The 24,386-nt window shown below is 42.2% G+C and overlaps 1 protein-coding gene across 16 annotated transcripts in view; it reads right to left on the bottom strand.

The window, feature by feature from the left end:
- mbnl2 (muscleblind-like splicing regulator 2) overlaps window positions 1-24,386 on the bottom strand; it is a 54,197-nt gene that overhangs the window by 24,174 nt on the left and 5,637 nt on the right. For 14 of the 16 annotated variants that reach the window (XM_071463865.1, XM_071463866.1, XM_071463870.1 and 11 more), the window contains exon 2: window positions 19,226-20,129. In XM_071463865.1, the coding sequence (XP_071319966.1) occupies window positions 19,226-19,399 (174 nt within the window). In that variant the 5' untranslated portion in view covers window positions 19,400-20,129. The remainder of the gene's footprint in view (window positions 1-19,225; window positions 20,130-24,386) is intronic. The other 2 variants (XM_071463863.1, XM_071463864.1) reach the window with 2 other exon arrangements.

Here is a 24,386-nt window from a genome sequence, read left to right as displayed (position 1 = left end):
GAGAGAATGCGTGGGCAGGTGTAACTGTGTGTGTGCAGGAGAAACTGTGTGGGCGGGTGTGACTCTGTGTGTGAGAGAGGGAGCTGGTGCTGAAGCTGTGCTCTGGACGGCATCCCAAACTGAGTCTGCAGGGAAGCACAGCATCACCATCACACCCTACAGAGATCACAGACACAGACGGACACAAATAAAGCCACACGCACACAATGACACATGCAAACACACACCGCAGACCCTCACCACTCACTTTGTCAGTTATGTGGACTTAAAGTGAGGCCATTACCTCCCTTCTTGCTTCATATTCAGTTCATCTATGGCCTGTGAGTGACACATGCTTTTCGCAATTGCTCATCATTATTCTCCATTTAAAGTGATGAAGTAAATGGTGGTGGAGCTACTTGGGAGAGTGTTTCATAACGCACAGGTGCTGTCTCACTAAGTGCAGGCCTTGGACTCGTAAAACCTTCCCCTTTCATCCAGTCAAACTTTGTTTGAGAGCCTTTTCTTACTGATGTATTCATGATCTATCACCACATTGTGCCTGGTCTTCGCATAAATTAGGTTTGATTTGTCTTCAGTCTTCCTTTGTGTCTAGCTTCGAGATGGAAGAAGCACATAAATGAAGTACCTACACTAGAGCTGTCATGGTAATGGAAATTCCAACGCTATGAAAAAACTGGGGGGAACAAAATCAATGCAGTATTTAATTATATAAATATTCAGTATTTAAAATCTTGATCGGCCTATATCTGTCAAATAAATCAAGCAAGCAATCACACAAATGAGAAGTGAATTTAATAAAGATTTTGCACAGAAATTTCCCCTAACACTTCAGAAGAAGTCAATACCGCCAAGCATTGACAGAACCTATAATTTCAGTTCTACATGAAAAGGTCAAGGATCCTCTCAGGTGTAAATCATATAGACCTGTAAATTTCCTCTAAAGTGATTATAAGATATATAACTAAGGTCCTTGCAGTTAGGATTGAAATGGTCATGAACTCTATAATACATCCTGATCAGACAAGATTCATCTCTTTTGAAGAACTGATCAAGAATGGATGTAACTGGGGGTTCGTTGTACTCACATGTCACTCACCAACAACAAACTCTTCGTATCCAAGAGCCCTTAAATTAGAGTAAATTATATCAGACAGACTTCTCTTGTAGATTAGTCATGGAAAATGAGAACCACGCAAGTTTTCTTTCTGTATCAAGCAGCCCTCAACCTGTATGGGCTGAGATGGAGCAGCCTTGGTGTAATCCGGTGTCTTTAACATCTATGCTCTATGCACCATTAGCTCTTAGCAAGAGAAAACAGACAAACTCCATTGTAATGAACACATTGAAAATATGGTCTCACTTCAAGTATAAAGTTCAAGTATGAACAGGCACTGCCTCAACTGCCTATTACAGCCAATGTCAACATTAACAACATTAATCCTCAGGATCCTCAGACAAATAATGCTGACTAAGGTGAAGCAGCAGTCCAAAGGCATGTTTCAGGCTAACTGGGTCAGAAGATATCCGTGGCTTGAACATAACGGCTTGAACATAACGGTGAAATGAGCTTCTCGATTTGTAAAATGTACAGTGCTGCGCCTTTTACCAGCCGATGTTACAAAACGTCAACTTTAAGTCACCACTCAGACACCATTTCTCAGACAGCAGCTTGGAAAAGAAAGTGTGAAGCAGATTCAGCAAAAACATGTGAATGTGTATTCACCGCACAAAACAGGTTAAAAACTAAATTCAGTGAGTAATACAAACCTCACCAATCTGATGTTCATTTCAGAGCTTGGCCCTCCCCAAGAGGAGTTTGATTTTTTAAAAATAAAGTTGTTATTAAATTGAAAGAGATGAAGCGAAGGAGAAAAAGTACATGGAAAGAATAGAGCACAGAGACAAGCGAGAGGAGGGAACCACCAAAAGAAGGACTAAGGACACTGATGTAGCTCAACGAGATGACCACTAAAAGAGGAGAAGAGGAAACAGACAACAAATCACAGCAATGTACAGTGTTTAGGCCAGAGAATCCCTTATGTTGTAGGAGAGCAACAAAATGTAGTCTCAGGTAAGGACAAGGTCAGAAAAATCCATTTTGAGCCTTGTATCTAGTACTATCTGGATTGTACACTCTGACTCTGCATTTTTATTTTCACTGCTGATGCTGGTGTGAACACAGTCTAACTTTTAACATGTGCAAGTGTCACATTCAGTACACACAGTGTTATTCACAGTGTCTTTTACTAGCTTACACTTCTGGAAGTCTCAGTGTGTAATAGTGAAGAAGATATGGATTTGCTATAAGTATGGCAAAAGGACATCTAATGGCTGGTATCCTTTGGGAGTGTTAAAACATTAGGTTGCATACTAAAAGGGAGAGCAGTTCATTTCGAAGAATATCATCTTAGTTCAGACAGGAGATGTGAGATCAGGTAGTCCAATATATTCTGGGATAATCCATCCTGGAAAGGAGATTCCAGGCATTCGCAGCTGTCATCGAGTAGCATTGCTGATTAAAAACCTACACTCCCACACACGCAAATAATGATGCATTCATTAAACTCAGGGAAGTGTTAATTTATTGGTACTGTGCACAGCAGCTAAAAAGCTTTCACCCACATCACGTCTCTCTGATTAGTGGTGAAAATCTAACATCTGTTTTATCGCAGGAGCAATTCTTGCTTTAATAAAACATGGTAAGGCCAACTGCAAGAACTGTGTAGTAATAGCTATACACAGCAATTACACTACCTTTGGAGTCTATTATTAATACTAATGATCATCAATGAAGGGTCCAAACTGCAGCTTCATCTCCCAGCCACACTTGTGGATTCAAAGCACATAAGATGAGGTAAGCTTTGCCGAGAGGCAGCACAGCATCACATAAAAAAGAGGCGTGCTTATGGCTCATAGTTTACACAGTGAGGAGGTGACAATGACGGTGCTAAAAAGCAGCATGCATGGCTGATGACGCTTCTGTGCCATCATCTGGTTTCAGACCTCTATCTTTTTGAGACAGTGGCAGACACACACAAAACACACAAACGCCCACACAGAAAGACACACACATGCAGAGTGAGCGCACTGTGCCTTCTGTCTAAGCCACCCACTCGGAGCAGAGCATAAATCCATTCATTGCGGGCATTGCCTCCGAGCAGCCGTCTATGAAAAGGATCTTTGAAAGCACCAAGGCACCTCTGTGATTCACGCATCAGCCGCTGGTGTGTAGCCATAGCTACACGGTGAAATTATACCTTTCAGCAGGGTCGCTCACATGGCAACCTCTTATTGTAGGCTGCACCGTTGCCCTTGTGTGCATGAAATGCTTTGGGATACACTAATAACTGCTTTGAATCAGATTGGATAATTATCTCCTTGCGTCGCACTGAAAAACGAACGATGGTGAAGGAGAGATCAAAGTAAAATTATCGGTTGTTTTCACTTGACACAGATCCTCTGTCCAAGAGTTTATAAAACGAGACACTACTGCTGGCACGTTCTTCAAATCCCCAAGGCCATCGCCAACAAGATAGCACTTATTGTTTGCCAAGTTTCCATATAGTAGTAATGTCAATAAAAATGTGTTCCACATTAGGGTTGATCCAGAGGGGAAGGGGATAAAAGCAGCTAATTTCATAAACAGATTAGGATTACATTCACTCCACCCACAGAGATTCCTTCAATTGTTTTGAGTTCATGTAATACAGGCACATTAATTACAACAAGAAATCTTTTCTGGAAGAAAACATCTTCATTTTTTTTAAATCTATAAAACAGACATCTTTATTGCATATTTTTCATTTTACTTTGACTTGTGCTTTCCTTGATATTGGCTAATATTGATATTGATGACATGCGAACCTTATTCTGTTGCTTTTCATCAATTTCATCATCATAAACTAAAAATCAGTTAGTCCATTAATATTATCTGATCAACAGACAACAATCAACATTTTTCAAAATCAATTAATCATTGATTAATCTGTTGAATATCTTTGCATTTTGGGATGTTGATCAGATTAAACTAAATTCATCAGTTAGTCTTGGGCACTGAAAAGTTGTGATGTGTATTTCTTTGACAATCACAGACTAAATAATGACTATATTAATTGAAAAAATAATCTATGGATTAATCTATAATGAAATCTATAATCCTTGTTGTCATGCATGGCAACAAAAGGAAGGAAAATTTCATTTTTCTTCCACTGATCACGCTCCAAATCAGACACAGGCACACAATGTTCAGTTGGCAAAACTTAAGCAAAGGGAGAGAAAAAACAAGGCAAACATTTACCACAGTAAACACACAGGCATGAGAACACAAAAAAAACTGTTCACCCAAACAAAGTGACAGGTTGCTGAGGAAGGTACAACATTTCTCCTGTCCAAACATAACAGAACTATCACACTGCAACACTCCAGCTATGGCCCACAGATACACAGAGGCAGGACCAAACAGGCAGAAAAACACTTCAAAGGAAAACATCCTTTGACCATATACATTTTAAACTCCCAGTGACCCACTTTTTTGTTTTAATTTTGTCATTGTGTGTGTGTGTGTATGTTTTCAGTGTTGGATGTCTTTCCACTGTCAAGAGACGTCATTGTAAGAATGAATAAATGTAACCAGACACAGACGGACAAGGAGTATCTGACTATCTTGTGAGTCAGCTGTACTCTGTGAATTACTGATTTGGTGCTAATGTTAAATTTATTTACTTCTATTGCCCCACAACAGCTGTGAAATATCCCTTTCAGCAATATAAAATCTGCCTGAAAGTAAAATCAAAAGCATTTTTCCTGTAATTCCTGTGACAGTTACTTCTGCAATAGCAATTGAAACAACAGCTATTATTAAACTACAGCCTCTCCTGGAGCTGCCCCTGAGTCTTACAAACTTAATTAGCCCCACCCTCCATAAAATAAAATAAATTCACAGTGAACACTGGCCCAAATGGTCCATGTATAACTGGCATTAGCATCCCCTGCCTGGGATTTACCCTGCCAGCTTCATCAGTGGCAGAAACCCTTTTCCCGACCCCCCACCTCCTTCATCAGCAAGGCTGAATGGTCAGAGTGATGACCGTTGTGTGTCTGTGGGTGGCACAGACACAGAGGGCCAGTCTTCCACCCCCTCAGCAGAATAGCGCTTCAGTTGTGGGCCCCTCCGTTCACCACTGTAACATTTGCATTTTGCCCTCAATGGGCGCTCTATCCTCAGGCCTGCTGGAGACAGAGAGTTGCTGCCTATAGGCTGCAGTCGACAGAAGAGCTGTAAATGTCCTCGTAAAGGCGACTGGAAATGCGCCTTTATATTACACCCCTGTGGTTCCAATTGCCTTTAATAGGGAGGCTAGTGCCCCGGTGCTTATCCAAAGATGGATACACTCGAAATGAGCAATTGCTTTTCTTTCCCACATCAACACTTCAACCCAAGAGACAATATCGATGAATTACCTAAATCCAGATCTGGGGAATCTGGGATGTGTGTGCATGCCTTTCTCCATTAAGCCCCCTTTTCTGCAGCAGCACAGAGAAGCTGGGTAGGCTTTCCATATCTAAGCCCCCATAATGTCTTCCTAGCGCTAGCACAGTGCTCAGTGATGTGATCACTGACAGTGTGACTGGCAGTATTGGCAATCCAGAAAAACCAATCAGGGAGGACGATCACGGAAAAACTGCTTAAAAGATATAGAGTCAGCACTGCACCGTGCTGTGGCTACTTGTGAAGGATGATTGTACCAACGTCATCAGCTTCGGAGGCAGTGGAAGCCTAAAGAGTATATATTGGTATAAGGCCTTAAAAGTATATTCCAACTTAAAGTAGAATACCCACATGGGCAACTACTGCAGGTTGATTTTGGTAGGCACAGCATATCCTAAAGCATCTGGCTTTGGAATGGCTGTATGCTACAGGGAAACTGCAACAAAGTCTTTTTCACCCCTCCGTTTATCCGATTGTCCTTCTCAGCTCGAGAGGAGGAGGCCCGCTGTGAGAAACTGACACTAATTTTTCTGACATGAAGCCTGTGATATGTGTAATCCCCTTAGAGCATAGCCGAAGAACCTGTTGTATCCCCACTGACCGTTGGAGGAGGGGGGTGGACAGGCGCTCACTCGTTCTCCTTGTCTTTCAATGTTCCCTCGTATCTCTTTCCATTCTATCTTCTTCACGGCCTTGTCCTCGCAGTGTGGCATTTACATCCTGCCATTAATGCTGTGTCATTTGCATTGTTGAGAAATATGCACGGCTCATCCTTTAGCTGGGTGTTCTGTTTACATATATTCAAATTTGTGGATATAAATATCTAAATAAGAGAATTCCTTGGCCTGCATCACCTACTGGAACTGATCCTGCAATCATCAGTTCCAGGAAGTGATGCCTCACCTCCACATTTCAAAGAGATGAAACATTAAAATTGCCTTTTCCTTTTCACCCCTTTGCTTTGTTTGATCCGAACATTTCAGTTTTAACCCTAAATTTACTGCACAGTGCGCCTTTCCAAAGAAGGTCACTATTGAAAAGAATGGGTCTGCTTGTTCATAGTGTCTGCCTTTCTTTCTCTCCCTTCTCAGTTTACTTGGAAAGAATCTCTTTTCCAGGGGCACTAACAGCTGGTTATGGGTCAGCCTATAACAGGTCACAAGGAAACCACTTTGGTGAAAGCCCCCAGCTATGACACGCCAACAGGACAGACACTCCAGTGCTCAGAAGATGGAAAAGAAGCAGATCCAATGATCCCAGCACCCGGTAGCTTAGCGAGGCGATGGATGCACATGGACAGGGCTTCCCTTCATTCTCAAGCACAGAGAATGGTCCTTCTTAAGGATCCTGTTTTGTTTTTTGGGCTCTAATGGATCCGTTTGGACTAATGGGTCTGTTTGAAGCTCCGAGGCTCCAGGACACCAGGAAACACTGAAAATCCATTATCAAATGATAGCCAAAGCCTTTTTGCTTACATGTGGGCTGGTAATGGAGAACAGAAATCAATGGCCAACAGTGGGTAAGAACAAGCAATTTTAAATGTAGAAGGAGGTGGAGGTACGTTAGCTCCCATCTCGCTTTCAGCTCTGATTATACTGTGATCAGGTGTATTTGGCCTGGCTATTAGACAACAGTACAATTATCAATAATGCGAATGAACACAAACAAGAAAATAACCTCAGTACAGAGGACAGAGACCAGGTAATTTGGAAACAAAAGTCTGCTTTCCTTTTTCACGTCTAACACACATACACACACACACACACACAAACACACACACATGTAAGACTGTGTTGCCTCAGCAGTAATTAAGTGCCTTTGTTTCACCAGCTGTAATCCCACAGATGGAGGAGTAGTACTGCTGCTGACACGCCTGAGATTACCCAAGGAGAGAGAGAGGAGGAGAGCTAGGAAGAGATACAAACAGACAGGGGGAGAGTGGGATAAAGGTGAGATAAAAAAAATGTGTTTTTTTTCCTTGTTTGTTTGACCTAGGATGCTTGGATCGCAGGAATTTTTCTCCCACGGGTCCCAAAAGCAAACACTCCCACCACCATGTAAGAAGTGTAATAAGGTGCTGATCATGTGTCCACACCCAAGTGTCTTAAGCAATGAACATGTCCATTTATCTTGTTTTAACTGACATCATTTTAACATTTCAGAAAACATTGCGTGGTCCACTTCAGTTAGCAGAGGGGACTCTGTAAAAGCCAATAATCATTAAGCTCTGTTATTAAGCTCTGTTTTATCAGTGATTTTGTGTACTAGTGCACCTAAACTGTCTGCAGGGTACTGACAATATTCTTTTAAGAGCCGTGATATATACTTCATGCAAGTTACGAAACAACTTTTTGTTCATTTGTCACAGCAGTTGACAGATTTCAACAAAAGAGCTTTCATGCAGTCGTGCAGTAGGAAAAAAAAGGCAATTTAAAAGTACTGGCCACAAATTAAGGTTATCAGCATTCAGATGATGGCTGTGATAACTGCCCACACTGGATGTGCGTGTTGCTGTCTGTGTTTTTTGGGGAGGCGATGGTCAAAGTGCAGCAGCAGTGGCACTGCTGTGTGGCACCTGCAGAGTCCAGGTCCCTGCTGATAATCCAGCTGGAGGCTGGAGCCCTGCTTCAGTTAATCTGATCATCTGTGACCTGCTGAGACATGAAACCCACCCTCCAGAGCTCCTCTAATCTGCACACACACACATACACAAACACAGATCCACATAAACACATCGAGGGACACAGGCATGCAGCTGAAAGGTTCACACACATAAACATTCATGCCACATGCAAACAGCACATTTGAAGTGAAGCAACTGTCTCACTTTCCCACACTTCAACAAATACACACCCTGTAGAAAGGCTCAGCTATGACAATGCCACCTCTCAGTCTGTTGATAGGTGAGTCATAGCTGAAAGACTGAGGCATTAGCCTGCTTTCGACAAGCTGTCATTTCCCTATGCTGAGAAGACACATCTTGTCAGCTTCAGATTGATATGACAGCAGTCCTATAACCAACTGTAAGTAACCATAACAGTGAAAGATTTCATAGAAATAGGTTACATGATGTTGACGCCCTAGTTTGAAAGGAACTGTGCCACAGCCCCAAGAGGAAACAGCAGAAAGCTGGTGGGCCTTATTTTAATTTCCTAACTTTACATTTGTTAACAGATACCTCAGTTTCAATCACTCTCTAACGATCAAAGCCACCACTACTCTGCAGTGCTCCAAAAATAACACAAATCCACTACAAATGCTAATGAGAGAAGTTAAACAAACAATGCGAGAAAATAAAAAAGACTATCCTACATCTTCCTTCCCCTGCTGACATTATCGACCGCATGTCAGAGCGTGTTGAGGAGTTGTGTAAATCCATAAAACAGATAAAGGAGGATAATGAGATGGAAGGGAGAGAGCAGATCTATTCATCAAAGCCTCTTTCTAACACACTCAGCAGATAGGGGCAGAAATGTTGTATCGCTGCTTACTCTCCAGTTTGGAGATTAAAGCTTGGTTGCTGACAAAAAAAGTTGGGAGGCACAGGTTTATAATTCAAACGACAGAGAATCTGGAGAGTTCAGTTACCCAAGTAAGAACTTACAAGTAGACTAGTGTTCCGTTTAGAAATCTTATCTTGTATCTTTCATAATATTCAAGATATAATGCCTCACAGTTATTTATATCCCAGTAAACATAATGAGGGAGAAAAGTCGTACATAAATTCAAAAGCAAAGAGCCATATAAGTTATTTATCCATCACAGTATACTGTATAAATCAATATATAACATGCTAATAATCAGGGTACTGCAAAAACCTGGTAATTACTGGAAACCACAGATATAATGTCAACAGTTTTCCAACAGGCTTATGCGATTTTATTTTGCTATATGCAACCGAAGGGGAATAAGGTGCACCATCGCCTGGACCGATATGTTGTTTGTTGGTTGTGATGATGAGGCCTCTGAGGACGCTCTCTCCTGTGGGCTGAAGAGACTCTAAACCCACATGGAGATGATGAAAACAGTCCTCATAAGGTCGGGAACAGTGAGGTAGAGAGGGCTGAATGAGTGCTTATACTTGGTTAAAGTAATAAGTGCCCTTTGGTCAAAGAGATGAGATCAATAAACCAGGGTACAGTGAACAGCCTTTGAGCTGCAGGGTGTGTTTTATCTCCAAATTGTCTGATGCAGGTAAACATATTGATCATACTATTCACCCATGTTATCATCCTGTACTTTTTCCTGTTTTCTCTAAGGTAAGCTGTAGCTCTGTTGAGTGAATGAGTCAGGAAGAGAGTGAGAGGCAGAATAAATCCCAGTCTGAGCTATAGAAATGCAAACACAACAGCATTAGAGAGAACTTTTCACAGGCAACATCTGTTTGCTTATCAACCATGAAATGCCTTTTTTGGTACAACATATGATCATACGATATGATCATTAAACCTGACGCTATTCCTTCCATCAACGTTTTAATGGTTTGCACCAGCAAATGCAGTGCCAATTTATGTCCCCCACTGGTACCACTTGTCTTTCCTGCTCATCCCCCTCTCCCTCATCTCCTCCTCATTCCCTCAACCACCATGGGTTCTCCCTACTCTGTGACGGTGCGCGTTGCCAATTAGTGTCCCCCACCTGTCACCGTGGGTCACTGGTGCAGGCATCTGCTGGGTGTGAAAATTGGGCATCTCACTTTCGTCCATGAACTTTGCATGCCCCCCCCGTAGACCCAAACACACACATATACACACACACACACACAGAGGGACAGATATGCTGCCATGACCTTAAGTTGACCTTTATGGTATGACCACCCTGGGTGTGACACAAATAACACCTATAGCTTGGACTGGGTATTACAGATCTATCCCTACAAGAATAGTACACATCACCATGCTTGTTTTGTTTTTGAGTATCAAAAGATATTCAAAGGCTTCAACAGCTTGAATTCTTATTCTCAGGGGTGACATCATGATGTTCCTAGATCTCAGAAATAAACTTGGTGGGTCTAATGTTATTACCAAAGCTATGCCAGCAATACCCAAGTATCCCTTAATAACAGACATCAAGTTTTATTGCTGAAGTGGGAATTTACTCTGAGCTCAGCTGAACAAAAGAGCCCTCAATAGAACATCATTTAAGAACCAGCACCAAATCTGAATTAGCAGAGCATGCTTTGGTATGAAAACATTTACAACAATACCCAGCTTACTCTCTAACTAGACAGCTGTAAGCCTTTCACTCACTAATACAAGAGTCATTTACACTGACTACAAGACTTTCAACCAGACAAGCTCTATCAAATTACTTCAATTCAGAGCAGCTACACTCTAGCCTATTAAGCCTGATGTTTTTGAGGAAAGTTAGACTGGAACAAATTCTCTACTGTAACCTCATGGCACTGACTGCAACAGCAGTATTGTTTTGGGTAATCAGCCATTTTAGATCAGACCACTGATTCAGTCCTTAGCCATAATCTAATGACGTAAATGACTGCCTCTTCATTATGTGTGCTGTGCTGCAGGTTCTGCAGCAAAGTGCATTGGGAGCGTTTCACAAGAAATTATGGCAGGTTCCACTTTTACAGCTCAGTCTATCACTGCCACTCGTCAAGCCTGAATAGGATACGAGTCAGAGCAATTGTAGGAGAAAGAAAGAGTTCACAGAATTCGCACTCCATTATCACTTCAACATGTTTTTCAGAAGGCAAGCTCATGTCAGTCACTGCCAGTGCAGTTTATATTCATTACTTTATTAACAATGAATATTTTTGATACTGACACACCAACATGTGGTCTTAGACATTTTCCACGCTGACACATCTTCACATGGGATTGGGATGTCATGCTAGGCCTGGTTCACAACAGCCTGTTTGACACAGACCAATAGTCATTTAGACAAAAAAGGTGGAGGGAACCCATTCTGGTGTAGGGCCCCTAAAGATTGCATTTCTGTTGCCTCATTAGATGGAGCCAATTAAGAAGATCTCTGTCTCATTATAAAGGCTGGCCCCTGGGAGACAGCTGGGCCTGTCTATCTAACTGTTTGTAGCTCCCTAGGTGTGTGTGTGCGTGTGTGTGTGTGTGCGTATGAGCTGGGGTTGGCTGGATGGGAATTGTGGAGCATCTTGAGCTGTGTCTTTGTAAGTTTGTCCATTGTATAATCAGAGGGGAATTAAAAGAAGCCTGGGGGAGCAGTCAACACATTTCCTGAGCAACTATTAATTTCTATGTTTAATATGGGCCACAGAAAAAAGCCATATGCAATACTCGGAAGTGTGGCGAGCCGTAGGCATCTTTATGCCAGGGAAAAACACAAGGATGAAGCTATTGATTTTCCAAAAATAATGTGTATTTTTAAATGGTGGAATTCAGCTAAACAAAGCAGAAAAATGAATGCTACTCTCAGTAAAAATTTGATTAGAACTACCTGAGTCTGTCTCTGATGACTGGTGATGAAACTACGTATCAATAATTAATGAGACCAATACTAAAGGTCAAGCACACAGCAAGCCTCCTGGCTGGCTCGCCATAGATCTGCCTTCAGCTTTACTGCAGAGGTGCTCACAGCAGCAATGACTGCTGCAGCAGTAAGGCAGTTTGAGTCCAGCTGGCTTTGAAATCACAGAATGTGAGGATGGCATAGATTCTGCAGCACTGATTTAAGTTGTTTTTTACAGAGAGAGAGAAAAAATTGCAGAGAATCTTGTACTTTATCAGCACTGTGGGCAGCAGAGTGAGATGGGAAAAAAAAGGATGACTCAGAGGTAGTGGGTGGATTGAGACCAGGTGAAACACTGGTACAGCAGATGGGCAGATTTTCAGTGCTCAGTCTCTCCAGCATTTTGCAGGCGGCTGATTGGGTGACGAACACCTACTATTCAATCTGATATGAAACAACAGTAGTGCCATAAATCTTCTGTTTTATAGAGAAGACATAATGGAGTGCAAGTTCAAAATTGGAACTCCATTACATGATAAAAAGGAAAGCTGCATATTAGCAGAGTGTTGTAGAGAGGACGCAGATCACCCTACACATGTAAGGAGTTTAAGACCAACTAACAGACTGCTGCAGCGTCTCTCACCTATACATTGAAAGCATTGAATAAAAACAGCTGATATTCTGCAACTAAATAATGAAATGAGTCATTTGATATTATTAATATTATTAGTATAGGAGAAGTAACAGATGTGTGTATATAGTCTAATATGCCAGTTCATATGTGATATTTTGATTTAATAAGCTAAATGCTGGTTGTTCTCCTCTTTGTCTGGAATGTTCTCACTTGATATTAGACTCAAAGCTGCCTTCACATGTATGCACCACTACACAACTATTCTCAGTTGGCTCTATGTGGTATTTTAGTTTGGTTGCCAACATTAGAGAGCAAAACTGTTCACCAAAATTTCTGTTGCTAGAAGACAACATTTGCTACCAAAACAGCCTCTAAACACTGCAGCTCCCAAGTGAATGAACTGAGGTTTCACACATTCTCAAAAAAAGCAGGTAAAGGTAGGGAGCAAAAAATTTAAAAAATGACTTTGTGGAATATTACAGCATTTTCCTCTTTTCTTGTAATATCTGAATATTCTAAGAATAGTGTCTACAGTTGGCTTCGACCAGTTCTGCAGCTAGACCCAGAGGGGGACAGTGAAATGTGGGTATCACAGCAGACTCACTGCCACACACACACACACTGACAGGCAGATGTGGGTCAGAGCAGTGGCCCAATTAAAATGCCAAGCCTACTGCAACAACTTCTCTGATCAACAGCAGCACAGTGCAGTACTGTTGGTCTGCAGTAACATTAATAACCTTTGTAGCTATCTGTCACAAGATCAATCAATTTATACAAAATGACAACACGAACATGTAAATCTCACATCACAGGAAGAGAGAAAATGAAAAGATATTATGAATCATGGAAGACGTAGGTGGTTTCAACAGCTTTAGATTTGAGTATGAAATTCAACTTTCTGCATGGCTCTACAAGTGCATCTAATACAAATCATGTTGACACTAATCTATTACCGAGGTTTAATGGTGGTTAAAATGCCTTTATTTACACAAAATAAATGTTTTTGTGGTTTTCCTTATTGGTATGAAAAATTTCCTGTGACAACATAGGACTGATGAACTGAGACTGGGTCACGAGACTTCCTCCTCTCTTATCACTTGCTATCCTTGGACCTTTTTTCAGACCAGTTAGACTGGGGCTGTGGGCTGTAGGGAGTGAATTCACATGGATCAAATGAAATTTGGCATAGTTTGTACAGGGAAGACAGCGAGCGTGCGTGCATGCGTCTGCGTACAAGGAAGCCTGTTTAACGAATGGTAGCGGTGGGGGTCTCCTAGGGGCTCATCAAAGCATGCTGCATCCACTGCAGCCCCACGTTAAGTTCAAGTCAGTGCCTCATTGTGTCTATGTGAATGACCCTGGGGGAACACCAACTCCCACTGCGCTGCATACATTCCCCTCCACGTTTGCTCTGCCCAGGGTGTGGCCCAGTTCAAGAGGATTACGCCGAGGAATGCAGCCGAGCCCATCTTTTAAAACAAGAGAGGAAAAGGGGGGCTGAGGCCATGGGCATAAAGTTCATGTTCACTGAAGCTTCCTAAAGATCCAAAAAAAAAGCAAATGCAATAAGCCCAGAGGGAGGAAGTAACAGTTAAATCAGAGGAACCTCTAAACTTCAAGCTGCCTTTGCTATCTGTGTGCATTTCAGTTTCACAGTCTGGTGTCTGTCTGGACTGGTGGCTATAGAATAACGGATTAACTCAAGGTCACAGACAATTTCCCGCTGAATCTTAATACAATCTTTGACAATTAGTTTAAAAATGTTTCCCTGACTCCCTGCTTGGCTTGACCTGTCACCTGCAGACAGGAAAACCCTCTTGCACCCACCTTTATTTCTTTACTCCTTAGGCTGAATCACAATATTCCCCTAGCCATTCAAATATTACCAGCTTTCCTTCTTTCCATGTTCCCTCGCTTCTCTATTTACTAGTTTCAGCCATCCCACGACCCCAAAAAACACATGTGCTCTTTGGAAGCAAAGTCCGGATTAAGATGTTCTTACCAAGTGAGGGAAAACAGGGCACCTCGCCCCCAGGGGGACTGTGCAGAGTCTGTGATACAAATGAGAAAACACTCCACACACTTGAAAGTACCTTCTATTGTTTCTCCTGCTTCACCACTTTCTTTCTGACAGCCGCAACTTGACGAAATGTGATAGTGCCAGGATGCACCAGACTATCCCCCACCTCTCAGACTATTGAAGCTCAGTCAGGCGTGGAGGTCACCTGGTAAAAACTGACTGGTACAAAAAAAAAATGTGAGGAACAGAATTTAAACAGCCCATGTTATCAACCATCTGATCTGCTCTGTAAAGGTTTGACAGCCTTATGTTTTGCAAATAAAGATACCTTGTCACATACATGTGTCTAAAAAAAAATGTTTCTGCAGTACAGAAAGAATGGCAATTTAAATGACAATCTATCCAAGAGCTGCTTATTTTTAGTCTTATTTTCTGCTTTATTTACAGCCTACGTGTGTTATGTCATATTTGTGCAATGACAAGCAGTCAAAAACATAAATTGAGACAAATGCTCTGGACATGGTCAGGCTTTTACTGCAGAGGGAAGAAATATAACCCAGCCAGCTTGGTCGGAGACAGCAATAAAGAGAAAACACTGGAAAAGCAGAGAAATTAACAAAAGGCTACTGTCAGAGGCATGGCCAATGTGACATCATCACATGACTGGTGTGATTGCATTTACCCCATTACCGTAGGTATTCTTGCTCATTTCCTACAGCCCCCTCCTCCCCTCATCCCTTCCACCACTATGTCATGGTTTCCATGGTCACAGTGAAACAAGTATCAAAGAGCTTAAAGGAAACGGCTTCAGACGTGACACACTATCTGTGATGCTGCTGGAGACTCAGTGCTGCCTGTATTGATTATCTATCACCTGATGTTTGATTAAGTGATGATATAATATCGCAACATTTAAATCATTTGAATCATCTACTTGCATGGAGGTCACCTAATGTTGCCACACTGTTTAATTAAACACAATTCACAGTATGAGAAGACATTTAAAGGCCATGTTGTGCCTTGCAGCCACCAAACCTGTCTGCACACGTTTGGTTTGCATTTCATTTTCCTAATTTGAAAGATAAAACAGAGACAAACCTCAAATGTACCAGAAAATCACAAAACAAACATACCAACACAAAGAAGAGCTGAGCGGTGCCAGGCTTCAAGATACAGACTCAATGGAAATAGAACAGAAACTGAATTGAAAAAACTGTTGACACATCTGAACAATTCCCACAGCTACTCCTGTTGCTGAGGTCACCACTGTCAAATTTTGATGTCATGTCTCAATGGAAATGGATGATACCTAGTAAGCTATTTCATGACTACCGACCAAATGTGACTACAGCTTTGGACAGATATGAGGTAGCTTGTCCTATTTTGAGAGATGACAAATGTAGCACAGAGAGACTATTTCTAAAGCCTTCAGTGTAGAGCAGGGGGACAAAAAATAATCCCCTATACATTACACTATAGACATGCTGAGAGCAGCACAGCGGAGTCAGGATGCCGCAAGCTTTATGATCGAGAAAGCATGAGCAAACCGAACAGGAATTATTCCTCATTGGCATTCGTCCAATGCAAAGCACACTAACAGAAAATGCGAAACCAGGTATTTCTGTTGCTATTGTCTTCGCAGATCATTCGTCTGCTCCACTTGTGCGAGTGGCTGTTTGGCTGCTTCCCAAACCAGCTACACCCATCTCTATCCTTATCGCAAATCAGAGGGTCTGGTTGTTCTCCAGGTCTCATCAGCTAGGATGGATGCACACACTGGAGAAATAACTGAGTTATGCTCTCAGATGTAATTTATACCCAAAAAATATACGAGGCGCTTATCTCTTCTCTACCTCTTGCCACAAGCAATGACAGCAGCCTTTCTAAGTAGTCCCACTGCATTGTGTTTAAAATTAATAATACCCTTTAAAAGCTGCGTTGCAGAAGATGACTGTCAAGTGTTTGCCAGTCAGAGACACCTGTAATTTACATAATTTACAAAAAAGATTTTCTTTTTAAATGTGCAGCCCAAACACACTCAGTAAATCACAGGCCAAAAATCTAACCCACAAGTGATTATGTGGCTCAGCCTGGCAAAGCATACCTCCAAAATAAACCTTGGTGTGAAGACAAGACACTAAATCTTTTATTTTGGCAGTGGACTGCAAAATTTGAGATTTTGCTGTATGGGAGTTCAACAAGGAGCCACCGTCATCACAGGGGTGTTTTTACCAAGTCAGTCATAACAGTCGAATTCTCCATGGAATCAGCATGTTTGTTTGATAAGACAGAGTTACACCACTACTCCTCTCTTGTGCCATACCTTTCACGTGTTTATGAAAAGAACCCTTCTGAACACTGGCCAAGTCACGCCTGGCAGCACACAACCCTGGCATGATAACCCCATCAGATGAGAAGACCCAGGAAGACGATACGGGCGTAATTGGGTGGAAATCAGCCTGCCGTGGAGCGAAACACATTTCCTAATGCATAATAAAGCATTCATTCTCTTAGCTGTCACGAGGAAAGTCTTTGTGAGAGAGGAGGCGAGTTGGAGTTAAAAGTACAGAGAATCCTGTATTCTCGTTCTGTCACCGGGTCGTATGGTGAAAAGAGGGGGAGGGTGGAGGGAGAGAGAAAGAGTGACTGCAATTAGAGATAGATCTGTCTTTACATTTAACAATTTAGCCTGAGGGCTTGCACAGAGCAGCCCACATTGATAGCGACAAAATTCCTAGATAAACAATATTAATATAAGAAACCTAGAGTAAGCAGTGGCAGGGTCAAAAGCACAAAGCCCAGACAGTAGACAGAGCAAATAAGCCTGTGCTCTTAGGATGCTGTTGTGTGGTATATAGAACAGAACAGAAAAAGAAAAAACAGCCATGCAAGAGCAATATCATCAAATGCCTCTATATCCTTACCCTACGCAGCACTGGCTAGCAATCATAACGGGAATGAATGGCAAAATCATGTCATGTGCAAGGGAACTGTGTCAAGCCTTTCCTTGCATGATGCAACAATACATTGATTCTGACTGGACTCAGCTGTTTGCTCATTAAACCACGAACCTCACAAAATGTGGCAGCTGGGAAGGACTGTCACTCAATGGCTGACTGCAAGCAATAAAACAGCAAGCCTTACCATGAGTTCAGTCTCATTCAAGAAAATAGCTGATACCGTAGCACCATAATCACAGCTTGTTTTCATAGTGTCAAATAAATAATTGAACATGAGCAACTTGTAATGAAGAGGGCTTTTACACATGCTGGAAAGCTTGCCATGTCTCTCAGGAAGGATAGGGTCACAATTTAGTGATGTCCCCAGCAAATCAGCACTCTTCATTTTTAAGGTATAATGAAGTGTAACCTTGTCACAATGAAAGAACGGCTCGTCACATGGTCTAATCTAGCCTGTCTTTTGTCACTGACAAACTGAAAACCGTGAAATTCACTCTCCATACACTGCATTGCCGTACAAGTGAAATGCAGCTACAGCATGTACTTAAAAAAAGACAAACTCCTCACACTTACAGGGTTCTGCTCTTGTTTCTTTGGCTATTTATCACTGTCACAGCTGTTGTTTTGTTTTTTCCACTCAGCTTGAAAATAATAGGTTGCTCTTGGATTCAGTCATCTTATTTGCAGCATGTGGGGGTTTGTGTGAAGCGCCCTTGTTATAATTGGGGAGACTTTCAATGTGTCTGGTGTTAAGTTAATTTAAGGATATTTTACCACAATAAAAAAAGAAAAAAAAGGAAATGAAAAAGCAAACTGCGCAATAGTAAGTATCAAACATACCCATATAACAGTGACATAACTCCCGATAAAAGGGGTCAACAAATAAACTACAGGCTTTTATTAAAGAAGTAAATACTTCAGCGTGGCTTTAAGGCCTCATATCAACCCACTGTATTCAATAATAACAATTCTATCCATTTAAAATTGAGATTCTGGTCTTAGATGACAAAAAAACATTAACGTTAAAGAAGCAATGTGGTGAGAATCAAACATTACAAAACAAGCTCTGCCTGTTGATGTTGTTTGTTGGTTTTGTGTGACAGCTGACATGCACCCAGGAATAGAAGCCCTGGAACGACTTAAGGCGATCAGATGTTCCCCCACAAGTACAGATGATGGACAAGGCATGGTAACATTAGAAGAACTTACCGTATAAAAAACTAAACACACATGCACACACACACACACACACCTGTGGTGACAGTGAACATGACAACAGACCTCTCTGGCCTTTAGCTTCATAGGTCAGACTGGTCTGCTAACTGCAGCACAGCATGGAGACCTGACACACATGCTAATTTGAGCAGACAACCTAAACCCACCAACTATTAGGAACCACAACGCTGCAACATTTGACATCAGATGCTATACTGGTACTCCAGGGATGTAATGCAATTATCATTTGCTTTACATGATTTAACCGTGCAGTTATGTAAAGAAAAGTAGAAACCAAGATGATTTCTGCAGTGTTACCTGTATGCCAGGCAGTTGTGACAAAAATTAGGTATAGATTTTACAATCCATCTGTATCCAAAACCAAGTAAAGGACAGAGTAAAAATTATAACATCCCAACAGACGGGAGCAGTTACACACAGTATTTAAAAGTCCTTACCTTTAATGAGTCAAAACAGGCGATCACCCTCCCATTCTCCACCTGGCAGCTTTTGGGTGGGTGGGCAAATTTGCATTCCTCATCACTGCGTGAACAAGTCCCTCTCTGAAACTGCCGGCACACTTCCAGGGTCAGCCATTTCGCGTCCCGTATCGAGGCAATGTTTAGAGCCATGTCAGCAGCGACGGCTGTGGGTGGAGTGGAGCCACTTGTATTAAGGAGGAGGATATCCTCTGAGGAGGTGTTTCAGTGTTCCAATAAAAAAATAAAACCAACAACAACTAAAACTAATGGAACATGTAGCTATAAATGATCTGCCTCAGGTCAGTGGATGAGGTTTGTCCTTGTGGACAAGAAAGTGGAGGTAATGGACTGGCAAAGTCTCTGTGACCGGACCATGGGACTGCACTGCTGTTGTAGAGTTTGTCAGTCAAACAGCTAATTGTTCATCAATCAGCAAGTCTCAGGTGCAGACCTCTGACAAGGCAGAGGGGGCATGCTCGGAGACAAGCTCTACTGGTTGTACCAATGTCCCCAAAATGTCCTTTGTGTGAATGATGTTATCTGTTCGAGGGTGGCTGTTGGGGAGCAAAAGTGGTGCTATTTTGAGGTGCGATGGCACAATTTAGGACAACACAAAGTTTGTGGCTTTCTATTATTTAAAAGTCTTCAGTACCTACTCTCTGTGAGCTTTGGCACCTTGGCCAGTAGTGCAGCAGCTCCACCTCTTCACTTGGGGTTTCTTCACACTGAGCACAAGTAAGGATAACCCAAGGGGTTAGTGGTGTTTGCAGCTGAGCTATATCCTGTCACAACTGCAGAGGGAGAAATCTGAAGCTCCTCAGAAACACCCAGGGATCATCAAGTAGGGATGCTGTCTCACAAGGCACTTTCTGTCAGTGATCTGAAATGGAGAAGAGAAAGAGAGAGAAAGAGAGACAAGAAACAAACAGATCGAGGTTATTTTCAGAGTGAGAAAATGGCTTGCTAAATATCAGCAGGCGTTAACAGTGTTTGTGTATGCATGTCAGTCTGAATTTGGGTGCATACTGCACCAGAGGGCTGCTAGCTCTAAAGGGTACAGGGCTGATGAACCAGAGAAAAGGCAGTTGTGAGGTTATTCAGAAGCCACTTGATTTTAAGTCCCCCAGTCACTGCTGTGTGCTATTGTACCGGGTGACTACAAGCCCGTTGGCTCTCCAACATATTGCATACAAAGCGGTGAATGGCAAAAGCTTCTGTGCTATGAGACAGTGGACAAGAGCATCGACTCAGAGCAGAGATAGAAAAAAGCCCCAGGGTGCAACCCGCCCTGTAGAGCCATGCATGGAGGGATGGTGCAGCCAATAGAAAACCGCGCAGCACAGCACTATTCCGGGCAGCCGTCCAGCAGCCAGAGAGGGACCGAGACAGATGCATATGCCAGTGCCAGACACGATTATGACGCTGCCCAGTGTCCTGTAATATTCACTGGTCTCCAACCGTCCAAATTAGATACTGGCTCATTGACGGTGGCCTGGCAATTTACATTCACGAGGGGAATGCGTGTTTGTGCGTCTTGCCTTGTCCTGTAAAGGCGCTGGTCTCTGTCTGGTTGTTGTCAAGGGACAGAGGGGGGGACAATTGGTGTAGCAACAATCAGAGGAAGTGACCCTTAGTTTGAGCGTAAGAAATCCATTACTAAGCTACTGCGCAGGGAGCTCTTTTCTTGGCACATCTGGAAATATTTTTCTGCTAACTGAGGGAGGGAAAATAGGGCTGAGGACACCAGACTGAAGCAGTACATGGAGAAGGGTTGTAAAAACCTACAGCTCAAGCTAAAAGATTTGCCTTTGCTGATCTAAACATATAAACATTTCTATGGAAAACTTATACCATGAGAACAATATCTTGAACAAACTCTAAAGGCATATCCTTGGTGTATATGACGGCAAATTTAAACTTACTCGAAATATTATGCTACTGTTAAGGGAAAAGGAAATCCCTTTACAAATTCCCTACACAATTGTCATACGGGTGAATAGTGGTTCAGGTCTGGTCAGATTTGGGTTGAGCACAGTATTTTTGTCCTGCTGTCCTGCGGACCTAAACATCATCCTTCCTCTTGGTCTGTTAGTTGAACTTGGACTCATTAATTGAACACTTCTAGAGTCTGTTTGTAGTTTTGTTTGAAGGCTAAAACATTAAAAATGAGAAAATCAAAAGCTGCATAAGGATAAGACCATGTATCCAAAAGATAAATGGCCAAAATCTATCAGACTGTGTCGGTTTTTCTTTTTTGTTGTTGTTGACATGTATACTTTCCTGGGACACCAAGTAGCAGAAAGATGTTTCCCCTTGAAATCACCAACCAACCTTTTACTGTTCCATGGCTATGAGTCCAGACCATTGTCTAGCTAATCATATTGTCCCACTTTAGTGCTGATCATGTGAAATGAGAAGCTTCCTGCCCTGATCATACTGACGCCCAGGCTCCACTCTCCAAAGCAGGATTTAATTTCACACCATCTCCCTGGGGAGAGAGCCAATCGCTGCAGAAGAGACAGTCAGGTAAGAATCATGTCAGATCTGACCTTTAACAATTAATCCCTTCTTATTTTAGAAGCCATAAGAAGTCTGTGATCAAGCTAACCTACTTTGTCATAATGTGTGAAGGGACGACGGCGCCATTTCTCTGTGAAATGACTTGGCTGCAAATGGAGCAAGTTGTGCTAAAATAGTTGGAGACCACAGACATCAGTCTTTTTTTTTGTGGAGAAAGCAGAGGTTTAGAGTACTGATAGCTTTCATAATATCGAGTAGGCCCACGGTGTGGATAAGGGTTGATTGGGGTCAACTGAAAAGTCCACAAGGGACTCAACAGGCAACACTCAAACAATGTTTGCCATGAAAGATATTCAAAACAAATAGAGAGGACTGGCGATAAAAAGGATCCTTATGTGGGTGATAGAATGATAAAAATCATGCAGGAACATGACCGCACGTCCGCTCTCATACTGTATAGGCTCCTGTATGTTTGTGCAATATGGCCAGGGGATTTATCTGCTACCCAAGCCAATATTTTTTGTCATCATTTTGTACGCTGTGATACACAAAATCAGCACTGAAACTAGGCCCAAATCAATTCTTTAGTTCACTGGTTAGACAATTAATAGAAAATTCATCAATTACAATTTTTATCATCAATTCAATCGTTCAGTCAATTTAAGTAAAATCACAAATGTGACATATAGAGAAAGGGCACTGCCATAGCATGTGTATCTAATGCTAGCTTCTAGAAACACACCACACCTGCTGGAAAGCAAACTGCCATCCTGGGGGGAAAACTGTTACCTCTGTCATATAACAACCTCCCATCCTAAGAGCATGGGAAACTCAAACACACAGTGGAAGAAAATTGCTTTGCAATAATGACTGCTTTGGAAAACTCTGACTGAGGTTGGAGGCAGGGCATTTAGTTTTGGTTTCATCTGGTTTGACGTGTCCTTGGACACTTAGCTTAGCTTCATGCAAAGTGGCTTTGCTTATGCTAAGCTTAGCAGTCGCGATTTGAAAACAATGCTACTGGTACAAAGAGACAAAAACAAATGGTAGGAAGGGACCATATAGCACCCTATGTTTTTACCTCAGAGATTAGCCCTCCTATGCACCCTCATGGTTGAACAAGGCTATGTTTTTGCAGTCCCTTCCAGCAATAAAATGTGAAGATCAGACTTCTACAGAAGTAGAGCCAGAGTCAAGGACTAGTCAAATAATCTGGCTCTTACAACACAGGAATATATTGTGTCTCAAGGTACTGTAATGAAATAGGTGCCCAGGGTGTGTGGATGTTAATATTGCTGTTCACTTTGGCGACAGAATCTTTAATCCTGACAGTGTCATCCTTTATGTTTTCAGCAATTCAGTACCACATGTTGAATAAAACCTAAAACCCAAAACCTGAACATCAGTCTATACCCTGTTTATCTTTAATTCCTGAGTTCCTGTAAGAAGGCCATGTCCCCTCTGTGTCTTCAGTACAAACAGTGGACAGACAGGGCGACCTGATAAAGCAGGGCAGAGATGTGAAGAAAAGCACCACAGTACTAGACTTTATGGATTACTGACGCTTACTAAGGCCAGCTGGCAGGGGCATTATCTTGGTCAGTCTGCTTAATTGAATGAGAGTCAGTGGGACTGGGGCGTCTCGAGTGAAAGTCATTGGCTTGACCTCTGAATACCACGTATGTAACCCATTAGGCTGGTATCTGTGTGCTCTGGCTGTGTGGTGCGGTTATCTTAGCCGCTTGTATTTGTTCAGCAGAGACGATAAGCTACCTGGTTTCCATTGGTTGTAAGTCTTGTGACAACGTTTACTGTGGCATCAGCCAGGTGTTGCCAGCAAAATAAAGTACGAATACAAATGACTATCACAGACGAGCGCATGAGCTGGGTACCTGAGTGACTGCATTTCCATTTATTACCATTTTATGCTGGCAAGCCACAGTTGTATGGTCATTTGCATGGTCAAGAGGAACAAGTGGCCAATGTTTTTCAAGGCTGTGGAGAGAGGGCCTCATTGTAGAGGGGAAATAGGAAAATGTTCAGTTTCCAGTGAGTAATGGAAAATGAGTGCAGGTTTTATCAAAATGTCCTCCATCCCTAACAAACCTAACCTAGCTCTCAGTGTGACTTTACCAGCTTGTTTGCTTGCAAAATGTTCCTTTGCATCTTCCAGAGAGGATCAGAGCAGGGCCCTGCAGCCTAATTCGTATTTAATACTATGGGCGCTATGATGCTTATGAAATTGTCTTTGGCATAAGCTACGGCTCCTTGAGTTCAATATTATCAAGTACCATTAGCGATAAGGACGGGTGAGTGAGCTCAGCAGAGTCTATACCAGGACTAAGCTACTGTTCGGAGACAACGCAAGAAGCATTTCACAGAGTCAGCAGATAGGTGTGTCCCATATCATAATAGCCTTAACTAAACCACAGTGACCCAAATGGCCCTGCTTATGATATGGGACTGGGCTTTCCTCTCCTAATTAGTGTCCCATCTCATAACACAGAACAGATGATATACCATTTCCATTATATGCTTGTTAAGTGCTTAGTTTTTTTAAGCACTTAACTGAAAACAGGCGAGAGAGTCTCAGTATCATTTATTGATATCAAACCCC

The sequence above is a fragment of the Trachinotus anak genome, unplaced genomic scaffold (genome assembly GCF_046630095.1).
Source record: "Trachinotus anak isolate AG129_WGS33_773 ecotype Australia unplaced genomic scaffold, CSIRO_AGI_Tana_v1 ptg000026l, whole genome shotgun sequence".
Lineage (NCBI taxonomy): Eukaryota > Metazoa > Chordata > Actinopteri > Carangiformes > Carangidae > Trachinotus > Trachinotus anak.
The sequence above is the reverse complement of the archived record's forward strand: the minus strand, read 5'-3'. Positions and strand labels throughout refer to the sequence as shown.